The sequence below is a fragment of the Salmo salar genome, chromosome 11, assembly GCF_965601325.2.
Source record: "Salmo salar chromosome 11, fSalSal1, whole genome shotgun sequence".
Taxonomy (NCBI): Eukaryota; Metazoa; Chordata; class Actinopteri; order Salmoniformes; family Salmonidae; genus Salmo; species Salmo salar.
In genome coordinates, this window is record NC_138301.1 from 94,524,170 (window position 1) to 94,551,893 (window position 27,724).

Below are 27,724 nucleotides of genomic sequence, written 5' to 3' on the forward strand. Positions count from 1 at the left end.
CTCCCGCAACACACCAGTGTAGAATCGCTGCTGTAAAGTATCTTCACAACTTTAGAAGAAACACTCCAGTAACACCATCTTAATAAGTTGCATCAAGAGTGGCTTGTGGTTGTCAGAGTAAAAAATAAAAGTCTGAATTGAAGCAACTTAAACCAAGTAGAAAGTGTGTAGAAATGATGAGGTTACATTTTAAAATAATTTGATTTAGGAAAAAAAAGTCTTCAATCACAATATTTTCAATATAGTTCTGTTAGCAGTACTATTTTGGTTAATTTATGGTCTTAAACCAGTGAGTTTATTAAGATTCTTTATCACGAATATGGGCAAAATTGTATTATCTGTATTATCTGATAAATTTCAGAGTTCTGAATGACCAAAATGTTTGGGGAAAAAAATAACATGTTGGGGCACTGCACTTAAAACCATTGAGACCATTACAACCATCCCATCGGCCTTTCATCATCATACAGTACATTTAGACTCTGTTGAAGGGAGTCTCTCAATGATATGAGTGGTCTTGAAATCTTCTTCATCTGAGAAAGAATTTCCATTGCAGCTATAGCACCCAGTGACTCAACTATGCGTCAATACACTCTCAGTACTATTTTGAGTTGTGGCCTCAGTGTGGGAATGCTTTATAACTAGGAGACATACGGTAGGTGCTCTAATAGGCTCTGTGAGGTTACGTAAGTCACAAAGAAGCTCCTCTTCACATTCTCTTCTTTTCTTATAATGAGCTGTTGGATCAGCATATTTTCAAGCTTTCATGTCAGCTACCTCAGTGTCTTGGGAGAGAGTTGACATTGTAGTCATTTAGCAGACACTTTTATCCAAAGCGACTTAGAGGAGCAGTTAGGGTTAAATGCCTTGCTCAAGGGCACATCAACTTTATTTTTTTCACCTAGTCGGCTCGGGATTAGAACCAGCGACCTTTCGGTTACAACATTCTTATCCTCCCGAGTGGCGCAGTGGTCTAAGGCACTGCATCTCAGTGCTAGAGGCGTCACTACAGACCCTGGTTCGATTCCAGGCTGTATCACAACCGGCCGTGATTGAGAGTCCCATAGGGCGGCGCACAATTGGCCAAGCGTCGTCCGGGTTAGGTCGTCATTGTCAATAAGAATTTGTTCTTAACTGACTTGCCTAGTTAAATAAAGGTTCAATAAAAATAAACAAACGCCACCCGTACAGGAAGTTTAATTTCCCACTGTGAATTAATACTTTGACTCAATAAATATTGAGTGCATTTTACTTAGCAAAACTAACTGGTCATACATACGGTATTCAAAGTCGGGGTCGACACATTTAAAAAACATAAAACACACACACACACACACACACACACACACACACACACACACACACACACACACACACACACACACACAAAAGAGACAAATATTCACAAATAAGTAAATGTATTTATTGGTTCTCTTAATTTGGATGAGAGAGAAGAAAATGCAATGAATTAAAGGTCATTTGTTGATGTAAAAATGTTAATCTACCGATTTTAAGTTTGAGTCCTTAGATTTGGGGTGGGGTCGCAAGAAATTATTGCAAAAAATATATATAATAATAATAATGAGGCTCCCGGTAAGAAAGTTTGAATACCATTGTGTAAGGTATGTATCTGTTGTTGGTTAGTAGTGGATATCTCTACTGACAGTTTTTTACCTGCAGTGGTGTACTCTCAGCTGACATTGACGTGAAGCCCACAATGTCACTGAAGTAGATTGTCACACTGTCAAATGCCTCCGCTTGAACCGTCTCTCCTCGCTTTAGCTGCTCTGCTACTGAGCTGTGGATAAGAGAACACAAATTTAGTAAAACAATGCAGAGCGAAATGCTAATACAGACCTATGAATCAACAGTGACAGTAAGCTTGGCAGCTACGGTCCACAGTGAATAAGGGAAGTTACAGTATAAGCAGATTCTAACACTATCACTTCCTTTTCATTAATATTTTAAAGTACAGTAATTACATTAAAGAGCCAGAGGCACAGTGTAGCACTGGTAGCTAGGTTAACCCAGGACGCTGGTCAAATAGGCTGAATTCTGCAGTGAGAGAAGATATCGCTCCGTTTTCTCAGGCCCTTTTCTGTCTGTCAAAAGGGCTTAAAGTTGGGGGGGAGACATTTGGGCAGACAATGGGATGGTAAATGAGTGTGACTACACCACTGAGACAGACAGCTTAAATAGACTGAGGACATGGCTTGTCATTTGCTGCTTTCGTGTTATCAGAGGTGCTTAAACCCCCTATCACATTTCTCCTCCTAGTTCTGGTTAATGAGAAGTTTGCTTGTCAGCTCCCATCTTGCCTTGCCCTTTCATCTCCTCTCTGCTTACGTAACTTTAAATGTGTATATTTGTTAAAGTGTGAGATAGAAGAGAAAGCTGATGCACTCTTCCATTGCCGTGGAATTGAAACAATGAATAGGTGGAACGGCACAACACAGAAAAGAGTGTCATTTTCTCGGGTTTGATAATCAGAAGTTCAGACGTATAAACATAATAGAGCAAGAGGAGAATCCAAATAATAAATATTCTGACTGTGGCAAGATCTGGTAAAGTAGATTTTCGGCTTTTCTCTTCTCCTCCAGGTAGGCTTGCGTTCGTTCCTCGACCAGGTTCTCCAGGTTGTTGGCGTACTGCTCCATCCTGGACAGCAGGTTGTTCAGAATGCTGGTACTGCCCTCCCTGTGAGACAAACAGACAGAAAGATGACATACCCATTCATTTGTTGATATTCTAAATGAAAAACCTTTCCACTCCATTAACATCACCTAATATGGTCTATTCAATGCATATTTCAAAAGTGACGTCATGGTTGTACTTTTCAGACCCTTTGTCTATACAGCACGGTGGTTGAGTCATTCAGGGCTATACTGTAGCTGTACGGTACTGTACACTCAGCGTTTGGAATCTTTCCCACATCTCTAATGGGTCATAGATCATACACCCACATGTAGAAGAACACAACGATAAATCAAGACGGTGGTAAATAGCAGTGCATCAGGGGTAATCATGTGAAGGATACACAGCTTACTCTCTTAAAGTACACTATAGACTGGCCCCAGCCCTGAATCATAAGGATTGTCACTGAGGACTGAGGATCCATAGGAGAAGAGAGATTTCACATTCTTTACCCAGCCAAATGGTAATCATAGTAATCAAGGTCACTTACAGAGAAGTCAATTCAGCCATTTGTAATACACAAAGTGAGAGCCCCTGATGTGGGCTACATCAGATCGTTTACGACACTGATTACTAAAGACACTCTATGTTCTTGTGTCCTTCAGCCAGGGTTTCACACACCAAAAATAACACGCCATCAGTCACTATGTCAATAAAATATATTTACGGAATGAAATGAAGTGCTTCTGAGAGATATCAATCATGTCTCTCTTACCTCAGGCCAGTGGAATTGGCCAGAAGTATCACTGAGGCTAGCGGTGCCAGTGGCTATATGTTAACGTGACAGACAGACAGATCCAGAGCCCTGCTTTGAGCCACACGGCCAAGCCGCCAGTCAATATAATGAACCACAACCTGTGTTGTGATCTCCCTGTCACAACTGTCAGAATTCAAACGGAGTACATCTACCATGCCGAAACAAAAATAGCCTTTGTACTTGTAAGAAATACAGAAGCGTTGAATGACATGAAAACAGTTCTGCAGCAAGGGGACACATCTGATAGTGGGGGTGTTGTAGGGAAAAGGAGTATGGCCATGAAAGCTTGATCCGGCGACAAAACAAACACCAGGGTCTGATTTCCTCCCACAGCTCATAAAGCACTTGGGTTTTCTTGGTCACAGAGGTCACTCCAAATCTTCAAGGTTTTCTGGATTTTGATCAGCAGGTAGATCACATATTTGTCCTTCTGTGACAGGTCTGCCCAGCTCAAGGGAACACGCACCCACACAGAAACCAAAATATGCATCTGAATAATGCATAGGGTAGGCCATGAAGAACAACAAGATAAATATAAATTCCACACTTGGAGGGTGAAGACTTCCTATCGCTCTGATCTGAAATTATTTGTGTGTGATAAACAGCATCACTTTCTTTCATCTTATTTGAATTAATGCTAATCCCTTTTCTAGCATCTCTTGATAATATCAACTTCATTCAATTATTTCCTCCATTCTCCTTTTCAAACATCTTGATAAAAATAAATCCAAAGAAAATATGATCTACATGGAGGAGCTAGGCTGCCATTTTGGGGCATGGTGGTGATCAGTGCTCACTTGTTGAGTTTGGTGATGTAGATCTTGATGTGGCTAAAGTCGGGCCGCTCGACGGGGTCCTCGGCCCAGCAGCTGTCCATCAGGATGGTCAGCTCCTCACAGTGGCAGCTGTTGTCTGTGGTGGGCCGGAAGTAAGGCTTCTGGCCGTTACGCACCTTCTGCACTATCTCTGTAGTAGTCAAGATAGGGGAGTGTTAGGGTGTGTGTGTGTGTGTGCGCACTGCAGTCTCTGGGAAATTGATCGATCCATAAAGTCCTAGGGAGAACTGAAACCAGCAGTACTGCAGCCCTTGAGCCAAGGACTGGAGTGATCCAACCCTGAAGATGATATTCTTTATGCATTAGGGAACATGCATGAAGGAGGAAATGGGGCGAAGAAGTTATACTTTTTGGTCTTAATTCATGGTAAGGGTTAGGCATCAGGGTTAGCAGAGTGGTTAAGGTTAGGTTTAAAATCAGATTTTATGACTTTATGGCTGTGCCAGTTAGTGACCACTCCGCAGAGCTGCCTCCAGTTCACGAGTAATTTCAATAAATGCCAACCTGCATTTATTAGCATAATTAGTTTTACCTTTAGGGCTCAGATCCATGCCGTCCACATAGAAGGGTCCATTCCTCAGGGCTATCTCCTGGAGTATGATGCCAAAGCTGTACACATCTCCTTTCTGGGTGCCCTGTGGAGGGTGTCTGTCGTAGATCAACAACTCGGGGGCCGTCCACAGCTTCTCTAGAAACACAACAAACTCACATTAACCACTGAGCATCTTCTCCTTAATCCAATCCTCCATTTTGTTTTCTTCCATGGGTGAAGAGGCAAAGTGATCACCTCTGCTGACAATGTTGACCTACTTGCATAGAGTGCGTGCGAGTCGTCATTTTCACATGATGAACGGAAACTGGCCAGTCCGTAATCCGTAATTTTCAACACAAATCGACTGTCCACCACACAATTAGATGACTTCAGATTTCCATGGGAGCCGATGTAGCTGTTGTGCAGATAGTTCATTCCCTGACGAAGCAAGCATTAAATTGACCGTTCAAAAAGAAATATCCTACAGTATAGCATACACGAAAACATACACATCTGATCATGTGGAAATGTGTTTTGAGTTTGATCGAAATGTGATGAAAATTCTGCATGGAGCCAAGTGTTTCAAGTAGTACATTTCACATGGGAAATCTAATTCCTACGGGGACACAAAAAGATACTGCACTGTCATGTATACGTCTAATATTTGTCGGAGCGTATGTCAGAATGTGGCTTATAGTGCCCTTTGCTTGTTAGAAAGTCCCTGTTGTTGACAGCTTGGCGGACTGTTATTTTAACAGCAATTTGGTTGATTTACTCCATGATCCACGTAAAAAAAGCCCTTTTGTTAGAGCAGGCTAAAAATAATTATTGAAAATACATGGATGATTACATTTGATTAAGCGGAAGGAATTTTGTATTGTCATTATGTCGCTTTCCAAGTTTTCAACCTGGACTCAGGAGTAGATGTAACATAGTAAATGTAAATCTGTCTCCCTATATTTAGCATGAAATGTTACATTACATATGATTTTATGAATTACAATTTGTACGATATGTTACAAATTGCAATTCGTACAATACGTTATATTTACAATACGTATAATACGTTACGAATTCCAATTTTTTTGTGGCTTATATTAGGTAGGTGGCTAACGCTAGCTAGGTGGGTAACATTAGCAAGGCTAGGGGTAAGGGGTTAGGGTTAAGAGTTAGGTTAAAGGGGTAGTCCTTTCCTGCAGTCAAACGAGCTAGTGGCCTCATGGGTGGAATGTTAAATGTTAAGAATTCCATAATTACTCAACATAATTTTGAAAAGCCGCCAAAACTCCAGTGTTTCTTTGTAGAACGGTTTTATTATATTTGAGTCTTCTGTCATGTACAGTACCAGTCAAAAGTTTGGATACACCTACTCATTCAAGGGTTTTTCTTTATTTTTACAATCTTCTACATTGTAGAATAATAGTGAAGACATCAAAGCTATAAAATAACACATATGGAATCATGTAGTAACAAAAAAAAAAAGTGTTAAAAACAAAACCTAAATATATTTTAGATTTTTCAAAGTAGCCACCCTTTGCCTTGATGACAGCTTTGCACACCCGGCATTCTCTCAACCAGCTTCATCTGGAATGCTTTTCCAACAGTCTCGAAGGAGTTCCCACATACGCGGAGCTCTTGTTGGCTGCTTTTCCTTCACTCTGTGGTTCAACTCATCCCAAACCATCTCAACTGGGTTGAGGTCACGTGATTGTGGAGGCCAGGTCATCTGATGCAGCACTCCATCACTCTCCTTCTTGATCAAATAGCCCTTACACTGCCTGGAGGTTTGTTGGGTCATTGTTCTGTTGAAAAACAAATGATAGTCCCACTAAACGCAAACCAGATGGGATGGCGTATCACTGCAGAATGCTATGGTAGCCATGCTGGTTAAGTGTGCCTTGAATTCTAAATAAATCACTGACAGTGTCACCACCAGCAAAGCACCCCCACACCTCCTCCTCCATGCTTCATGGTTGGCACAACACATGCGAAGATCATCTGTTCACCTACTCTGCGTCTCACAAAGACACAGCGGTTGGAACCAAAAATCCAAAATTTGGACTCATCAGACCAAAGGACAGATTTCCACCTGTCTAATGTCCATTCCTCGTGTTTCTTGGCCCAAGCAAGTCTCTTCTTCTTATTGGTGTCCTTTAGTAATGGTTTCTTTGCAGAAATTCAACCATGAAGGCCTGATTCACGCAGTCTCCTCTGAACAGTTAATGTTGAGATGTGTCTGTTACTTGAACTCTATGAAGCATTTATTTGAGCTGCAATTTCTGAGGCTGGTAACTAATGAACTTATCCTCGGCAGCAGAGGTAACTCTGGGTCTTCCTTTCCTGTGGTGGTCCTTATGAGAGCCAGTTTCATCATAGCGCTTCATGGGTTTTGCAACTGCACTTGAAGAAACTTTCAAAGTTCTTGAAATTTTCCGGATTGACAGACCTTCATGTCTTAAAGTAATGATGAACTGTCGTTTCTCTGTGCTTATTTTAGCTGTTCTTGCCATAACATGGACTTGGTCTTTTACCAAATTGGGCTATCTTTTGTATACCACAACTACCTTGTCACAACACAACTGATTAGCTCAAACGCATTAAGGAAAGAAATTCCACAAATTTACTTTTAACAAGGCACACCTGTTAATTGAAATGCATTCCAGGTGACTACCTCATGAAGTTGGTTGAGAGAATGCCAAGAGTGTGCAAAGTTATCATCAAGAATCTCAAATATAAACTATATTTTGATTTGTTTAAAACTTTTGTGGTTACTACATGATTCCATAAGTGTTATTTAATAGTTTTGATGTATTCACTACTCTTCTACAATGTAGAAAATAGTAAAAATGAAGAAGAATCCTTGAATCAGTAGGTGTCCAAACATTTGACTGATCCTGTATATAAAGTGTAATATTGGGATTAAAATTATAAATGTAATACATTTCAACTCTATATCTGACATGGTACAGGTGTCTTCTTTTTTTTAAGCCCATAACCATGTGTGTGAGGTGTATACTTTTGTTTCAAAGTAGATTTGTTTAAGACTACCAAGAAACACTCTGTGTGACCCTGTTTTAGCCCACTGCAGTATTAAGGTTAGGGGAAGGGTTAGCTAACATGTTAAATAGTTGTAAAGTAGCTAGAAAGTATTAAATAGTTGCAAAGTTACTAATTACCTAAAATGCTAAGGTGGTCCGTGATGAGATTCAAACATGCAACCTTTGGGTTGCTAGACGTTCACGCTTTGGGTAGCTAGACGTTCACGCTTTGGGTAGCTAGACGTTTGCGTTATACGCCCTGCCACTGCTGGTTTTTGCCTTAAGTAACCGTCTGTCTTATGTAACTATACCAGAACGTAACATATCATACTAATTTGAGTGTCCCGGATTTACATTTACTATGTTACGTCTAGTCTATGAGACCAGAGTGCAGTTTTCAGTCATACTAAGTGTGATGCCAATGTAAAGGGCGTCACGCTGCTTGATTAGCGAGCAACACCTCCTCCTGATTCAGCTCATGACGAGGCTCGAACCCAGGACCTCTGTCTTGCTAGCACACGTGACAGCCCTCCTGAAACGTGTTACCAGTCGGCGCCACGCAAAAAGCTAGCTATTCGCTGGTGTAAGTGGGGACACTTGAGAAGTAAGTTTCACACATCCACATGTGCTACATCAATACCTACTCTCTCTAATATTTCATTAAAATGTTTTATTTAACCTTTATTTAACTAGGCAAGTCAGTTAAGAACAAATTCTTATTTACAATGATAGCCTACCCCGGCCAAACCCTCCCCTAACCCGGATGACGCTGGGCCAATTGTGCGCCGCCCTAATAAGGTACCAATGTGACCTCAAAACAACCCAACTGCAGTTATAATGATAGTACATGTATTGTTGGCTGCAGTCAAACAGGACACATACCTTGACTATGTCGTTGATGAGTGAATAGCGGAACATCCAGTCCAGATTGATGCTCTCATTCTCCAAAATGTCCTGAAAGTAGAAGTACAATTTTCAGCTGACATCTCTAATCCTGACATCGCTCTAATTCGTCTGACATCTCCCTGTTTCACATCACGTATCCATCTTTTAAACAGCAACACAGTTTTACAGTAACAGTCAGTTTGAAATGTCTTCACGTGATAAGGGCGGCAGGTAGCCTAGTGGTTAGAGTGCTGGGCCAGTAACCGAAACGTTGCTAGATCAAATCCCCGAGCTGACAAGGTAAAGATCTGTCGTTCTGACCCTGAACAAGGCAGTTAACCCACTGTTCCCCGGTAGGCCGTCATTGTAAATAAAAATCTGTTCTTAACTGACTTGCCTAGTTAAACAAAGGTAAGCTCCATTATTAAAAGTTTCAAATAGCTTCACATTCTTCCATTTTGGCAGTGCATCAGGCTGGCATTTCAAACTAAACTTGAAAGCCCAGAGTTCGTTTCCAAATGTCTCTCAAGGCATCTTAAACCATACATTTATACAGAAAGAGTATGAATGAATAATACATTAGCAAGACCACACCGAATGGTCATTTCAATATTATAGTCGGTCCAAGTGATTATACTTGGCAAAACATGCAAAAACAATTGAAATTCCATTAAACGGAATAATTGTGAGGTCTTACCTGAAGACTACCTCTGGGACAATATTCAGTCACGATGCAGATGTTGGGAGGGTCAATGCAGGCACCAATGAATCTGGTTAAATGATTGAACTGCACATCTCTCATCTGTAAACAAACGCATTGACATTCAAATCAGTATATCATTCTCTCCAGATTATATGGCAATAGATTTTCCTTTCTAGAAAAGCAACCAAAAACCTCATCAGAATAGTCTATTTACAGCGTGCAGGTTTTGGCACAGTGTCTTTTCTACACGTTGAGTATAGCTTTCCCTCATTGGCCATCCAGTTGACACGTGCATGTGAATACATTGGGCCGGGAGGTTATGAATGAGGCAGTGTTGTGGGAACTTACAGCATGTGAAAAAATGCAGAGGTGTTGAAAGGAGGTACAGGCTATAATATGAGTGCATAGCAGTCAAAACGTGTAAAAGGCACAACATGGAAAATTATCATTCATTCCATGTCCTCTTTTTACAACCTGGGATCTCATCCAAAAATGAATCATGTCAAATAAAAGCATACAAAACAAAATCCTATAAATGATGTTTGGGCTTGTCACATAGGAAAGCGTTGCGTGCTCTGTATTTAAACCTTCCATATGATGTGTATGTATAAACAACAGAGCGAAATTTGAATCCAGTCCACACATCCTCTGTTTCAATACATCCATGCCCTGGCAGGGAGGATGTATATAATATCTCTGAGCAGCGTGAAACTTCCAAAAACAGTGAGAATAACCTGTACAGTGTGTTTTGGTTTGGGGCCGATTCACTAACAGAGGTGAGTGACAGCTGCTGAAACACCAAAACCAGGGAGTCGGTTGCTCCTGTTTCACAGCTCAGAAGAAGTTAGCATACCCTTTGGCCTATATAATTTCCCCTGCGGAACACTAGCTAAGGGAGGATAGGAGAGAAAAGGGGGAGGAGAGACTCGAAGACAAACGGTTAAGTTTCCATTGGCAGGCCCCTCTCTCCCTCATCTGGTTGGCTCTTTCATGAGCGGGGAACTGACAGCCGATCAGGCCCCTGGGGCTTCTGATGAGCCGCCAGCTCAGACTGGTGTCTCTCCTGAGTGCGCCGCCCACCCGCCGTCGCTGAGTAGAGGCATCCAGGGCCTTCACATCCAATGGGCCACAGTTCAGAGCGAGAGAGCGAGGGGGGGTGGGGGGCTAGGCTGCCCAGAGCCTTATCCATGGCACATATGATAACTCAATTAATACAGACCCAGAGATCCGATAATAGCACTGACTAACGTCTGGCTTTTCATTAGCTTCAAACTAATGTGTTTCAGCAATGTTTTGTCTTTCCCACATCGTGTTTCAAGTCGGACGTATTCTTGTTTTTTTCTTCTCACATTTCTCTGTCACTGTCTCATAAAATGTAATTCCCAAAATGGAGACAATTTTCTTCATCCACAGCTGTTGCAGCTGATGTTGGAGGACGTTTGAGGATCTGAGTCTTTAACAACAGCAGCACAGGTTCAGTAATAAGACATCTACTGTTGCGGCGTGAAAGAGGCCCTCCTTTGAACAACCTGGTAATGATTCAGGACACCCCCCCCCCCCCCCCCCCAACGCCCACACTGGTTTAACCACCTCAGTGGGAGAGCCTCATTCTAATACTGCTGCTGCAGAGGGGTCATAAACAGAGGCATGCTCGCCTAAAACAACATGAGGCAGGGCCCTGGTAAAGGGACCTTCAACTCTAGTCCTGGAGGGTCAGACTGTTTACTAGTTTAGACCCAAGTCCTTTCATCGGTGACTGGTTTAAACCTGGGGAAATCAGGCGAGTGGTCTCTATAGCAGACAATAACACTAAATCATCAACGATGTATAAGAGGGAAAAGACAACTCGCTGGACTAATCTTAATAATCACCTCAGGAATGGATACCCCTCAGCAGTGAGGCAGTGAGGAGAACCCACCAGACTTTATGACAATAACTCTAAGTAATAACAGCAGACATACACAGTAAATCATTGGGTACTGGTCTGGACTTACATGTTTGAGCTCGAACAGCACTTGTCTGGTCAGCTCGATCCTCTTCTTGTTCACATGTTTGATGGCCACCAGGTTGCTCTGTGTCAAAGAGATAAAGAGATGGAGATTAAAAACCTTCTACTGCAGATAGAGCGACAGACTACTGTGTACTGTACTGTGATGATAGAGATGTCCTTCAGCAGGGTTTCCCAAACTCAGTCCTGGGTCACCCCCCTGGGTACACGTTTTGGTTTTTGCCCTAGCACTACACAGCTGATTCAAAGAATCAACTCATCATCAAGCTTTGATTATTTGAACCAGCTGTGTAGTACTAGGGCAAAAACAAAATGGCACCCCTGCGAGGCCCCAGGACCGAGTTTGGGAAACCCTGGCCTATAGTATTATTTTTCTATGACTGTGACAATTCAATAGGAGAGACCTAAATGTGACCCTCTATGGGATCTGTGTGACAGACAGGCATCTTTTCATTGGGAAGAATGAAAAGGACAAATATAATGGTAATGGGAACATATCTACACATATTATTCACAGAATTGTTGAAAGGTAAAGGGGAAAACACAAGGGTCAATAGGTGGACTATAGTGTAGATATAATAGTGTATGGTATATGTGCCAGGTATATATAACATCTGCTCTATGCTACTGAGATGGAGAGTTATATCTGTCACTTTGATATGTAAAGATAAGTCAATCTACAGAGAAGGTACCATCAAATCCAGGGTGTGAATTCTAACTGGAAAAAGCGAGAAAAATACACAAACTTCGGATACTTTATCATAGGGATATAATCCTATGTGGTTGAATAGAAGAACAAACTAAAGTGTTACATGTAGCCAACAACCACGTATCAACATTGAAAGCCTGACATTTATATGATATTCCTCCACCCTCTCGTTAAACAGAGACATTAACAACAACAACAAGTTGCTAGTGGTGTCCATAATGCGAGGTGGGATGTGAACCACACTGTGTCTCACATTAAAAGCAGCCATCTGAGCTGAGCTCTGCGGAGCTCGCCCACTCTCCTATCCATCTCGTCTGTGAGCATGCACATGTGTGGGTGTGAAGGAGTGAGCAGGAGTTGAAAATATCAGAACTCAGAAAGCCTTACCTTAAAATAGCCTGTTTTAGCAAATAGCTGATATTTTCCATGGGCAGTTATCAAGGAGCCATAGCTGGAGCCTCTCTGGAAGGAGTAACAAGTATCCTTTCTCAGATAAGATACAGTCAGAGAAATGTTCAGGTACACTACAATTAGGTTCAGTTTGGTTATTATTAAATGTACAAATATACAATGTTCACTATTACAATTCAGTTGAGTTCTTTTCATAGCTTTAACATTTTATTCATATCTCAAAACATTTTAGAAAAAGTCTCAGTGTATATTTGCCAGGTAAATGAAGAATTGGCATGTTTTCATATGCAAAACAGAATTCTGGGGAGATGTACGTGTAGGAACGAGTGTGGACAGAGTGAATGAAAAGGGAGTGAGGGAATATATTAAGTGTAAGCATGCACTACATATTTGTAAATAATGCAAATATTGGCAACACATGGCATACTGGAAAATAAATTGGTTTTGAAAATCAACATGTTTTCCACAGTTTTATCCCAGGAACTGGACTGAAAACTTGTAATGAAGAAAGTGTGTGTATGTGTGTGCATGAATGCCTGCACATGTGTACTGTAAGTGTGTAATTATTGGCACCCTTGATAAAGACGAGCAAAAAAAGACTATAAAATAATACAAATACTGAGCTATACTGTATGCAAAAAATTGAAATGATGTTATTTTATACTAATACAATTGCTCAGAGAAACAGATTTTGTTTAACAAATAATAAAATACAAATATTATAAAACGTGTCAAAATTAGTACCACCCCTGTTTGCAATACTCCCACCCTCCCCTTGCGAGGATACCGTCACTTAGCCTTTATCTATAATGTTTTATGAAATGGGAGAACACATTGGAAAGGATATTAGACCATTCCTCCACAGAATCTTTCCAGATCCTTGATATTATTTGGTCTCCTCTGCTCTTATGGACTGCCCTCTTCAATTCAAACTACAGGGTTTCAATGTTGTTCATGTCCGGAAACTGAGATGGCCATTGCAAAATGTTGATTTTGTGGCCAATTAACCATTTCTTTGTGGATTTTGATTAGTGCTTGGGGTTATTGTCTTGCTGCAAGATCCACTTGCATCCAAGTGTCAGCCTCCTGGCAGAGGCAAACAGGTTTTGGCTAACATGTCCTGGTACTTGGTAAAGTTCATGATACTGTTAACAAGGGCCCCAGGACCAGTGGATGAAAAAACATCAAAAAGATCCACCACCACATTTTTCTTTTTCTGCATATGCTTGTGTTTTTCAACCCCAAACCCACCACTGGTGTGCGTGGCCAAAGAGCTCTATTTTCATGTCACCTGACCAAAGCACCGGTTCCAATCCAAGTGCCGACGCCGTTTGTCAAACTCCAGGTGGTGCTGTGGTCAGATTACATGAAAATAGAACAGGGGTGCCAATCATTTTGTTGACAAGCTATTACTTTGTTAAACAAAATCTCTTTCTCGAAGCAACTGTTGTAATATAAAAAAAAAAAAACATATGTATGTATGTATGTATGTATGTATGTATGTATGTATGTATGTATGTATGTATGTATGTATGTATGTATGTATGTATGTATGTATGTATGTATGTATGTATGTATGTATGTATGTATGTATGTATGTATGGGAGAGACTTGGGGATATTTTAACAATCATTTAACATGAGTCTGCCACCGCAAACCCAGCTACCTTCAATAAACCACTGGGAAGACTTTCAAGAATGTGTAAACTAACAAATGATTTGGACCGTCTTTCACTCCTTCTCTGTCTTTTTCTCTCTCAGTGTAAAAGGTATACTGTATGTACAGACACTGACATGCAACTACACAATAGATACATGTTAATGCCATGTTTGCGATTTTGTTTGCTACTAAACAATAATGACATCAATAGTAGCACCCAGAGACAGATATCTATCCTCTGTGATACTGTAGGTCTATAGAGAGGATGAGCCTTTCATTTCACTGACTAAAATGGAATTCTAATCTGACAGAGAAACAACAACGTCTTAATCGCTGACGCACTGCAGTGCCAGGACTACTGATAAATTGAAAAACAATATTATGATCAAATTGTGAGGAACTCTTTTAGGCCACCAGCATGTCATAATATGAGATTGCTCTGAATGACTGATACACTGCATACTACAGATCATTCATTGGTTTGAACTCTTGAGTCTTGGCAGGATATTTCAGAGACAAACGTACCTGTGAGAGGGTCAGACGGCTGCCTGCTTTTTTGGGGTATTTGTTGGGGCTCTCAAACTGCAGGTCCTCCCACTTTATCCTCCACAGCATTCCAGCCAACTCCTTCTCCAGCTTCAGTTTCCTTCAACAGGAACAGCAGGAGGACACATTAATAAAGGGGTTTACAACAAAGGCACAGAACTGAACGCTCACATGTAGATGCAGTATGCATGGAATGGTTGCCATCAGATTGGTAAAACACAAATGACAGAATCATTACTGATGAGCAATGCATTTGTGATTTTTCAACAGAATTGAAACTTGCCATTTCAAATGAGATATTCATCTTTTTGTTAGTGATATTTTCTCAGATACTATCTGTTAAATGCAGTTGTTGAATGATTTGGGTTTAGTAGTCTAACACTGTCAGAGGGTATAGTTTGAATTGTAAACAGCTCTACTAAAACCAAATGATCAAATTGAAGTTTTGGTATAGTGAATAATAACTCTGTAATGATGTAATGCTACAATGCTTCCTCCATGATGTTGATCGAACTGCAAGTTACTATAACTGCAAGTTAACAGGCCAACAGTAAATACTATGTGACCAAAAATAGCCCACTTAAATATTTATTGACATTTTAATTTTCAGGTCACCGATTTCAGTACGTTTTTTCTGGTGTTATTTTTAAACACCAGTATAACTGGCAGTCACTCCGAGACTTGGAAAAAAATATCCAAGTGAATCAACACATCTGGTGCAGATCTCTCAGGACCTGGTGTTTCTCAGCATTCACCGATTTGCTGCGAAAAGTCCATGTTTTTAAAATCAAACTATTTTCCTCAAGCATAGCTCAAATGTTGAGAAAGTGAGCATTTTGCGGGGGAAATCCTTATTAGTTTGACACATTGAAAAGAGCAGAGCCCACACATTCCAGGCCAATCTAAAAAGGTGTAAAACACTTCCAGATGGTGGCAGTGGATTATTGCAGCGTTTGCATATTGGTGGATTTTATGCTTGTACTGAGCCACCCGAGTTGGCCCCAAAAGAGACTATTATTTGTTTCTTTTAGAGCACATTTTCAAGTCAAACAGTCCAAAAACCTTTTGCTGGGTCCTAACATTGAAAACCTCCATGGCCCTGCATTCCAGCCAGTTCAGAGTATAAAAAAGGCACTGGGCTTTCAAGTGACTCCTTGACTAAGCAGGAAACTGTATTAACTGTAAGTTTGTTTTAAATTCTGAAACTTGGGTTTAAATTCAGAAACTTCAAAAACAGATAAGTTGTACCAAACAATAAGAACTACAAGATAAGTTAGTGTCTGATCAGCTACAATTAGTAAAAACAAAAGCCAGATACAAAATGGATTGTTTGTTGATTTGTGGAACGTTATTTGTTCCATGCCGGTGGGTATATAAGCTCTCTGGACTGTGCCCGTATGGAAGAATGGAAATTTCACATCATTGCAGGGGAGCAGCGCAACCTTTCAGGGCAGGAAACACCATTAAACCAATTGTCTCTTCCCAAAAAGTATTTTTCTATTTAAAGGCCTTCGTTTGCAGGCCTCTGGCAGCCGCAGCACCAGAGTGTGGGGCTCCACACTAGCTCTATTGTTTCATAAATCCCATATGTGAATACCTTTGCTGGACCAACTCTCCATTAAACTACATAGCCTAGTAGGTTCTGCTCAACTTCCCCCTCACACTGCACACACATTTAAACCCTAGTCAGACGTCATTAGAAAGCCAAGCTGACCCTCCTTTGAATGGTGTACGATACACATGGAAGAAAATCACACAATAAATGGTGACGTCTGTGAGAAAATGTGTGTTCACATTTTGTATAAGAGAACCCCATATATGACCAAACCATAGAGTTTCATTTAAAGCCAATGCCCCAAAAATATGTCTATATGCACTGTTTCACTTTTCAGTCTCTATTTCCTAAGGCATACATTTTAAAGAAACTGTGATAAGTAATGATAAAGATGTGGTCATTAACATTCTGAGAAATAGAGAGGCCAATTAATGTTTTGATATTTAAAACATAATTAATATGAATGATCAAGGTTCCACCTGTGACGAACAATATTAACATCAATATTTGGGGTGACAGTAGAGGCTTTCATTTACAGCTCAAAACTCCAACTGCACCAAGAGCACGTGCAAACATTCACATGTTTCTCTAGATAGACAGGGTTCAGAGTACCAATTATTTTCCCAGCAGATGCATAAGCACACGGGTGTTTTTTTTTGCCACCGCAATTAAAAAGCCAATTATGCAAAACTATAACTTATTTCTGAAAATTGACTACAACTCTATATCAGTTCACAAACAGGTTTGTAGCAAAGTTCATACAATGCGAGTGGGGATCAACCAAAGATCTCAGTCTACATTCAGTGTAAAGAAAAATAACAAAGTAACGTGTTAATGACTATTATGTGAGTGTAACTATGCAGGCGTTCAACTACAGTGCCTTCAGAAAGTATACATACCCCTGGACTTATTCCACACTTTGCAGTGTTACAGCCCGCATTCAAAATTGATTAAATAAAATGTTTTTCCTCACCAATCTACACACAATACCCCATAATGACAAGGTGAAAATATGTTTTTGCTAATTTATTGAAAATTAAATACAAAAATATCTCAGAAAAATATCTCACATGATTCCATATGTGTTATTTCATAATTTTTATGTATTCATTATTATTCTACAATGTAGAAAATAGTAAAAATAAAGAAAACCCTTGAATGAGTAGGTGTCCAAACTTTTGACTGGTACTGTATGCATGCATGCATGCATGCATGCATGCATGCATGCATGCATGTATGTATGTAGGTATGTATGTATGTATGTATGTATGTATGTATGTATGTATGTATGTATGTATGTATGCATGCATGTATGTACAGTTGAAGTCGGAAGTTTACATACACTTAGGTTGGAGTCATTAAAACTCGTTTTTCAACCTCTCCACAAATTTCTTGTTAACAAACTATAGTTTTGGCAAGTCGGTTAGGACATCTACTTTGTGCATGACACAAGTAATTCTTCCAACAATTGTTTACAGACAGATTATTTCACTTATAATTCACTGTATCACAATTCCAGTGGGTCAGACGTTTACATACGCTAAGTTGACTGCCTTTAAACTGTTGGGAAAATTCCAGAAAATGATGTCATGGCTTTAGAAGCTTCTGATAGGCTAATTGACATAATTTGAGTCAATTGGAGGTGTACCTGTCGATGTATTTCAAGGCCTACCTTCAAACTCACTGCCTCTTTGCTTGACATCATGGGAAAATCAAAAGAAATCAGCCAAGACCTCAGAAAAAAATTGTAGACCTCCGCAAGTCTGGGTTCATCCTTGGGAGCAATTTCCAAATTGCCTGAAGGTACCACGTTCGTCTGTACAAACAACAGTACGCAAGTACAAACACCATGGGACCACGCAGCCGTCATACCGCTCAGGAAGGAGACACCTTCTGTCTCCTAGAGATGAACGTACTTTGGTGCGAAAAGTGAAAATCAATCCCAGAACAACAGCAAAGGACCTTGTAAAGATGCTGGAGGAAACCGGTACAAAAGTATCTATATCCACAGTAAAACGAGTCCTATATTGACATAACCTGAAAGGCCGCTCAGCAAGGAAGAAGCCACTGCTCCAAAACCGCCATAAAAAAGCCAGACTACGGTTTGCAACTGCACATGGGATCAAAGATCATACTTTTTGAAGAAATGTCCTCTGGTCTGATGAGACAAAAATAGAACTGTTTGGCCATAATGACCATCGTTATGTTTGGAGGAAAAAGGGGGATGCTTGCAAGCCGAAGAACACCATCCCAACCGTGAAGCACAGGGGTGGCAGCATCATGTTGTGGGGGTGCTTTGCTGCAGGAGGGACTGGTGCACTTGACAAAATAGATGGCACCATGAGAAAGGAAAATGATGTGGATATACTGAAGCAACATCAAGACATCGGTCAGGAAGTTAAAGCTTGGTCGCAAATGGGTCTTCCAAATGGACAATGACCCCAAGCATACTTCCAAAGTTGTGGCAAAATGGCTTAAGGACAACAAAGTCAAGGTATTGGAGTGTCCATCACAAAGCCCTGACCTCAATCCTATAGAAAATTGGTGGGCAGAAATGAAAAAGCGTGTGCGAGAAAGGAAGCCTACAAACCTGACTCAGTTACACCAGCTCTGTCAGGAGGAATGGGCCAAAATTTACCCAACTTATTGTGGGAAGCTTGTGGAAGGTTACCCGAAACATTTGACCCAAGTTAAACAATTTAAAGGCAATGCTACCAAATACTAATTGAGTGTATGTAAATTTCTGACCCACTGGGAATGTGATGAAAGAAATAGATCACTCTCTACTATTATTCTATCATTTCACATTCTTAAAATGAAGTGGTGATCCTAACTGAACTAAGACAGGACATTTTTACTAGGATTAAATGTTAGGAACTGTGAAAAACTGAGTTTAAATGTATTTTGCTAAGGTATGTAAACTTCCGACTTCAACTCTACATAAGTATTCACACCCCTGAGTCAATACTTTGTAGAAGCACGTTTGGCAGCAATTACAGCTGTGAGTCTTTCTGGGAAGTCTCTAAGAGCTTTCCACACCTGGATTGCCCATTATTGTTTTCAACATTCAATGGTTTCTTGATCCTTGCTAAACAGAGTTCTTTTCACTCTGTCAATTAGGTTTGTATTGTGGAGTAACTACAATGTTGTTGATCCATCCTCAGTTTTCTCCTATCACAGCCAAATTCTTATTTACAATGGCGGCCTACCCCGGCCAAAGCTGGACGACGCTGTGCCAATTGTACCTAGGGTACTCCCAATCACGGCCGGATGTGATACAGCCTGGATGATTAAACTTTGTAACTATTTTAAAGTCACCATTGGCCTCATGGTGAAATCCCTGAGCGATTTCATTTCTCTCCAGCAACTGAGTTAGGAAGGATGCCTGTATCTTTGTAGTGACTGGGTGTATTGATACACCATCCAAAGTGTAATTAAGAACTTCACAATGCTCAAAGGTATATTCAATGTCAGATTTTTGTACCTTCTTTGCGAGGCATTGGAAAACCTCCCTGCTCTTTGTGGTACAATCTGTATATGAAATTCACTGCTCGACTGAGGGACTTTACAGATAATTGTATGTGTGGGGTACAGAGATGAGGTAGTCATTCAAAAATCATGTTAAAAACTATTATTGCACACAGCGTCCATGCAACTTATTGTGACTTATTAAACACATTTTTACTCCTGAACTTATTTAGGCTTGCCATAAAAAAGGGGTTGAATACTTGAATACTTTTTTTTATAAGAAAATAATTATAATTTTAAAAACATAATTCCACTTTGACATTATGGGGTATTTTGGCCAGTGTCAAGAAAATCTCAATGTAATCCATTTTAAATTCAGGCTGTAACAACAAAATGTGGAAAAAGTGTGAATACTTTCTGAAGGCACTGTATTTAGGCCAGGTAGTGTAACGGAGTTTGCCTTGGCAACTGACATACTTCTGCACAATCAGCTGCTGAGCGGTTGCTCCTGGCAACAGTCATGTCAATTCCATGCTGGTACCTTTTGTGTTCCTTATAAATATCTCATTCTCTATCGCTCCCTCTCTCTCTCTGTCTACCCCTCCCTCCAAGATGAAATATATTTATTTTAACTACTCCGTCTTCAGAGCACAAGCCTGCGTGAAGAAAACAACTCACCTGTAAATGAGGAAGCTGGAGATTCCAAAAATGATGAGGGCTAAGCCAGACCCAACAGCTACAATCCCCAGCACTGGAAGGTGAGCTGAAAATACAGGGAACCAAATTATGCTTTCAAAAACCACACAATACATTCCTGAAATTAATATATTCTGTGTTTGGGTATGCTATTTTGCCAGCACTTTCAGGCATAATATCCACCAGTAACATTTCAACAATCCTGAAATTCCTAAAAAATAACTAATTGTACTGCCACACTAGCCTAAATTAAACTCAAACTTGTGGCTTCTTGAAGATATATTCAACACACCACTTGTTACATCGTATTTTCAAATGTGCCAAATGTGAAATGTCAGAATAATAGCAGAGAGAATTATTTATTTCAGCTTTTATTTCTTTCATCACATTCCCAGTGGGTCAGAATTTTACATACACTCAATTAATATTTGGTAGCATAGCCTTTAAATTGTTTAACTTGGGTCAAACATTTTGGGTAGCCTTCCACAAGCTTCCCACAATACGTTGGGTGAATTTTGGCCCATTCATCCTGACAGAGCTGGTGTAACTGAGTCAGGTTTGTAGGCCTCCTTGCTCGCACATGCTTTTTCAGTTCTGCCCACCAATTTTCTGTAAGATTGAGGTCAGGGCTTTGTGATGATGGCCACTCCAATACCTTCACTTTGTTGTCCTTAAGCCATTTTGCAACAACTTTGGAAGTGTGCTTGGGGTCATTGTCCATTTGGAAGACCCATTTGCGACCAAGCTTTAACTTCCTGACTGATGTCTTGAGATGTTGCTTCATTATATCCACATAATTTTCCTGCCTCATGATGCCATCTATTTTGTGAAGTGCACCTGTCCCTCCTGCCGCAAAGCACCCCCACAACATGATGCTGCCACCCTTTTGTTTCACGGTTGGGATGGTGTTCTTCGGCTTGCAAGCCTCCCCCTTTTTCCTCCAAACATAACGATGGTCATTATGGACAAACAGTTTTATTTTATTTTCATCAGACCAGAGGACATTTCTCCAAAAAGTACGATCTATGTCCCCATGTGCAGTTGCAAACCGTAGTCTGGCTTTTTTATGGCGGTTTAGGAGCAGTGGCTTCTTCCTTGCTGAGCGGCCTTTCAGGTTATATCAATATAGGACTCGTTTTACTGTGGATATAGATACTTTTGTACCGTTTCCTCCAGCATCTTCACAAGGTCTTTTGCTGTTGTTCTGGGATTGATTTGCACTTTTCGCACCAAAGTACATTCATCTCTAGGAGACAGAAGGTGTCTCCTTCCTGAGCGGTATGACGGCTGCGTGGTCCCATGGTGTTTATACTTGCGTACTATTGTTTGTACAGATGAATGTGGTACCTTCAGGCATTTGGAAATTGCTCCAATGGATGAACCAGATTTTTTTTTCTGAGGTCTTGGCTGATTTCTTTTGATTTCTCCATGATGTCAAGCAAAGAGGCAGTGAGTTTGAAGGTAGGCCTTGAAATACATCCACAGGTACACCTCCAATTGACTCAAATGATGTAAATTACCCTATCAGAAGCTTCTAAAGCCATGACATAATTTTCTGGAATTTTCCAAGCTGTTTAAAGGCACAGTCAACTTAGTGCATGTAAACTTCTGACCCACTGGAATTGTGATACAGTCAACTTTAAGTGAAATAATCTGTTTGTAAACAATTGTTGGAAAAATTACTTGGATGTCCTAACCAACTTGCCAAAACTATAGTTTGTTATCAAGAAATTTGTGGAGTGGTTGAAAAACGAGTTTTATTGACTCCAACCTAAGTGTATGTAAACTTCCGACTTCAACTGTAGCATCAACAAAGATGGTACAACACTTCACATAATTATTCAAACTGCTGTAATACTATATAAGCACCTGACTTAACCATTAAATCACTTGTACAGGAGCCAGCCTACTTGACCTACCATCAATGCAGATGGGATCATCAGAAGAGAAGACGCACGGTGGGTTATCCAGAGGTGGGCTCCCTTTGGGCCAATGAATCCTCTCCGTTGAGGACCAGATGATCTCTTTGTTAGTTCCATTGTAATGGGCCACAAGCTGCAAAACACCAAGAAAAAGTTTTTGCTTTGTTTACAAACTCGATTCCCATGGCCAAATGATACATTCAGAGGGATGAATAAGAAGCATGTTACATAATCAAAATGAGCCCTTTTTCTCCCACTTCCAATAAATATCACACCGCAGAGTATTATGAAAATGAGAGCCTGTTTAAATTTCACAGTAGCATTAAAGCTGAATATTAAAATTGCTGCTACTCTCCTTCAATGCCTTTAAAACATGTAAGCCCATCAGTGAAGAAAGCAAAAGTTTGGCCTGAATGTTTTGGGGGCATGCCCATAATAAATAACTATATGACTAAAATGTTAAACATTACAATATACTCATGTATAAAGCAAGACAGGTTATCGTTGACCTTCTCAGACAAATTAGTAGTTTTGAAAAGGTTGTCTGAGAAACGGTGTTCTTTCAGCTCAGGCGGCAGGAGCTTTATTGTTTGATGATATGGCATTTGCCAGCCCTGTTAATAGCTTCCCTTGTCACAGAAGGGCATTGTGAAACATGACTCCTACGTCTCTAACCAGCCGCTGGAGAATGTCAATATAGCCTGCCTCCCTAGTGGAGGGCCAGACAGGCATGTTGGGTTGGATCCTCCCTGCTACTCAGTCTGTGAAGGAGAAGGGCAGCCCCACTGAGAGGGCCATAAAAACTATGCAGGTTGTAAAAGTTTGTTGAGGAGCAGGAGGGCCATTCAACTCAACCAGTCATCAATGGCTTCAATAGCTGCTGGTTTCAATAGAATAGTGTCTTTCTAAATCAGTGATTTATTCACATCAAGGAGTTTTGGTTAGGTTAGTGGACTCTGATCAAATACCCAACTTATCATTAAGAGTCATGACCCCAGAATATCTCCCAAACCGTAATAGCCCTTAGTCTCTGCATGATGTTGAGCATTTGTTTTTAAATGCATTGATGGCAAATTGGCAATGCACAAGCAAAGCATTGGGTTTTCAGCTCCCCAATTCAGTATGCGGAGAGTAATTGAGGGAAATTCTTGTTACAGTAATTACAGGAAACTAACATCTGGAACGGATTAGATCGGTCCCCCGAAAGTACTGCTCTCACTCACTGTTATTATTTATTGTCACTGAGTTTACTATTCAGATCCATTTTATAAATCATAAAGTGCACAAATTGATATTTTGACAACAGATATTTTTGTAGTTTAGAAATATACATTTCTATTGAAATGTTGGCTACAGCAATTAACAATAAATAAACAAGAGGCTTTAAAAGAATAGCTCTGCATCCATCTCCACTGTGGGATATTGTAAAAGCAGGAATTTGAAAATGAACACTGTTATTGAATGTTCACATAGGAAAACACATTGATAATGCCAAGTGTTTACTTGGGGAACTCAATGATTATCTTGTAAGTCACACTCAAAACTAACCTGAAAGTACCTTCGTCATAGTGAACCTATGGCCACTCATCCAAACATATTTGCATAAAGTATAAAATAAAATGGTCCACTGTCTACCACTAGGGTAAATTAGCAACAAATTGTGTAATGTTGATAAACGATTGGTCCTTTTTGGAATAGTAATAACTACCATGACTTTAAAGTGACTGTAACGTTAACTTGCCTGAAAAAAAAAGCCTGATAGCAAAATAGCAAGTTGTCTTTTTGTGAGTGGCTTCTAAAATAGCAAAGCTTTAGATGTGTTGCCTAGTTACATAAAGGTTAAATAAAGGTTAAATAAAGGTTAATAAAGGTTAAATAAATAGATCTACCTGCAGAAGTATCACTTACCCCATACTCTCCAGATTCCTGATTTGTCATTGCCCAGAGGTTGAAATCAGTGTTCCTAGCATTGTTTTTGTCTGTGGTCACAAGTCCTGTAACCCCTTAAAAACACAGAAAACCTTCACATTTAGACTTTTCATATCTGTCATAATGCAAATGGGTTTCCTACCCAACTGACACAAAAAGGATGATTGCAAAGTCAACTAAAAGCAGCACCACGATCGACTCATAATATTCACCCCAAAATCGCAGGTTTTGCATCCTCTGTGTGATGTTGATTCCATCGTTCTGGGAGCCCCCCTCCGCCATCGTCTCCTCCAAGGCCTTAGCATACATCACAAAGCCATCATAGAAGCAGCCAGCGATGAAATCCATCTGAAAGGAATGGAGGTCTGTACATCAGCCAGCAAGAGAGTAGTCTTCATAATCTTCATTCACAAATGCAGCTTTTGTTTACTATTTGCATGGAATTATATCTTGACCCTTATATGCATGGCTCTACTCCCTTTCTATCTCGATTTAAATATCTGGTTGAGCCCAGTTAGACACCAAAACGCCATTAATCTTCACAAAGAAGGAGTCAAGTTTTTAATGAATCAAAGAAATCCATTAATTACTATGTATAAATGATCTCTTTTATAGCAGTGGATTAGATGTGGCAGGATTTCAAACAACTTACCAGAGAGGGTTCTATGTTCACATCAAAGTCCTTCTGAGCTCTAATGTGGAGCTCATCTTGAAACTCTTTATACTCTGGATTATCAGGCTCCCTGTATGTTATTACCAACACAGACTGGAAGAAAGAGAGACAACATTGAGAAAGTGGAACATTACTGGGGAATTACACCCAGAGCATCATAAACATGTACCAACTATGACAGATTTATAATCATGGCATGCAGACGGATTTCCTACTGGGTGGAAATGTAAATGATACAATTGTAATTTGAAATGCTTTGAAGTAGGATTAAAAATGAGCAGATTTATCCTGTTTTATAATCTAAACAGTCTAATGAACAGTCCCTTGTGAGTAAATGGAAACAATATTTATGGTGAAGAATGCACAATTAGCTGTGTCCAAATCCACTTAAACGCATGGACATGTCTTGAAGACTAGGGCAAAAACGTACAAAAAAACAGCTGTGGTAACTAAATATATTGCTTATGTTATATTTAATTTTCTATTTGCACGACTTGTTACAAATTGCTATTAGACCACAGTTGTGACGTTGTTTGATTAATTATGTTTGGATGGAGGCATATTGTTTGGATGGAAAAGCACCGTTTCGGCCTAAGATTTATTATATGGTAATCAATTGAGTTTTGACTTGGACTTTGCCTTGTTATTACTGATATAAGCTAAATCCGGCTGAGCGGTCAGATTCAGTAATGATGAACAATCGACAAGTAAGTTCCAAAAGCAATCAACGTTCTATGAGCTGCATATTGCCATAAATCCTTTTACTGCTTGTAGTCAAATGAAGACGCTGTATAATCAGTAAAACGGGGCCAAAATCGTATATAAGGTAGAAGTATATCACGAGCAGAGGCATCCATTTGAACTAAATATTAGGTCTCAACAAAGTGCTTTTACAAATAGCTTATCGAAGTGCCTTCATATTGTGTCTGTTATATCTAGCCTTTTTATTGTAACGCTTCAGAAAAAATGACTTGCAATAACCAGACAACAGCACACACTTTTTCAGTCAAGTTAATAAGCTTAACTTGTCTTTATCAATCCAAAGCCATTAGTAGCGCCTTTCATTAGGAGTTCTACGCCGGAATTTCCAATACTAAGAGACGACAGTAACTGCAGCGTAATCAGTGACATTTAACAACTAAAATGGAAGAGAAGCATCTGTACCCCCCCCCCCCCCACACTTACTTATTTCTCAACACATCAACATGCAGGACTCAGTTGCTTTTAGCTGAAAACACATGCTCTCCTTTATTAACTCCCATCCAATCATTAAAGTCCTCCGAGCAGAGACAGATTATTGCCTGCCGAGTCAGAACCATTATGAAGTTCGTTATCACGTTGATCAGAGAAGCGCGTTCATTTTACATAACTGTGATTAAAATAAAAGCTTTATCCATCTGCACAATGCAATTTCCATTTGGAATTTGTGGGACAAAGCATTGTTATCATAGGCAAAGGTCAGTTATGATTTGATTGGATGACTAATGCAGTGAGTTAGACTGGTTTAGGGAAAGTTTTTGGGTTAGGTTGAGAAGATGCCTTGAAGCCCTACTGTAGAGAGAGGGACATGGTTCTCGTTAGCATCCTCATTAGGTTATGAACAATGAGCCATAATTGTCCCAAGCTGGTTGTCAATGGCTGGTGACAAACATGCCTGGAAAACATCTCTACCTCTGAAGAACAAAAACATGCATTGTAAACAAATACACATTTGCATGAGGTACAAACATCCTAAATGTTTTATAATAAAACTTTACAGTAGTGGTGAGCGATTAGTGTTTTTTGAAGTTGGTTCGGTTTGGGTTAGATTATTAGAAAATAACCACGTTTTCAAATATTTTTTTAATGCTTTTAATGTTTATGAAATAATGATAATTATTTGTTAGCTTTTTAATGGAAATTCCAAAGCAAAAACCTTGAAAATATTCCATTGTCTCTGTCAGGTCCGCATTGGGTAGACATGAATAGAAAAATAGGAAGTTACTATGAAATTTAAAAAAAACATTTTAGTTGTGTATATTAATGAATTTTTATTTGATTACTTTATTTTTTTTATTCCTTAGGTCATCATCACATCTCTGCTCAGGCAGTAGCAGCCAGACAACGTTCTACGTGCCCCCCCATACTGTACTGTCTTTAGTCATCTTATTTACTAAGGCTAACCTGCCTACGTATACTGCAAAGCTGTTTGACTAAATAATTGTACTTCTTCAAAGTAAATAATGCATACTTTCAAGCACTCTCTCTAGCCCTCTTTTGGTTGTCTTGTGTACATTCCTTTCTCATGCGGTCTGTGTGTATCTAACCTAACATACCAGGTGTAAAAGTGTATCCATCTCGGTCAGAGCTGGAAAAAACAGGCACAATGGATTATGGTCATTGTAGTTAATTACCACGTTGTTGCTCTGAATTAGGTTGAATCTTTGCTTAATGAAAACTAGAACTCCCTTCTGCCCAGTGTCCCACATAGTTATTGGCATGATTTCTCTCGTGAATTATTTGATTTCTCTCTAAAGAAATTGCGCCTTGGGTTCACCCCCCCCCAAAAAAAATCACTAAATGGAATTCAAGTAATTGAACCGACGTCGCTCGGTTCAAATGAAATGTTGGTTAATCGCTCAGCACTACCTTACAGTAATTCATACACGTCGGTAAACCTTCACTCAACTCGGTGAACTTTGTGTTGCCTTTGATACAGGTTCA

At 39.9% G+C, this 27,724-nt stretch overlaps 1 protein-coding gene across 1 annotated transcript in view; it reads right to left on the bottom strand.

Annotated features, from left to right (window-relative positions):
- The window catches only part of npr2 (natriuretic peptide receptor 2), a 50,105-nt gene that overhangs the window by 16,592 nt on the left and 5,789 nt on the right, over positions 1-27,724 (bottom strand). Inside the window, exons 3-17 of the mRNA XM_014128815.3 lie at positions 25,001-25,114; positions 24,561-24,696; positions 24,328-24,422; positions 22,417-22,552; positions 20,480-20,564; positions 14,758-14,878; positions 12,550-12,624; positions 11,440-11,517; positions 9,440-9,544; positions 8,740-8,811; positions 5,098-5,257; positions 4,820-4,975; positions 4,249-4,417; positions 2,551-2,697; positions 1,675-1,798 (exon numbers count right to left, since the gene is read on the bottom strand). Coding sequence (XP_013984290.1) covers positions 1,675-1,798; positions 2,551-2,697; positions 4,249-4,417; positions 4,820-4,975; positions 5,098-5,257; positions 8,740-8,811; positions 9,440-9,544; positions 11,440-11,517; positions 12,550-12,624; positions 14,758-14,878; positions 20,480-20,564; positions 22,417-22,552; positions 24,328-24,422; positions 24,561-24,696; positions 25,001-25,114 — 1,773 coding nt within the window. The remainder of the gene's footprint in view (positions 1-1,674; positions 1,799-2,550; positions 2,698-4,248; positions 4,418-4,819; positions 4,976-5,097; positions 5,258-8,739; positions 8,812-9,439; positions 9,545-11,439; positions 11,518-12,549; positions 12,625-14,757; positions 14,879-20,479; positions 20,565-22,416; positions 22,553-24,327; positions 24,423-24,560; positions 24,697-25,000; positions 25,115-27,724) is intronic.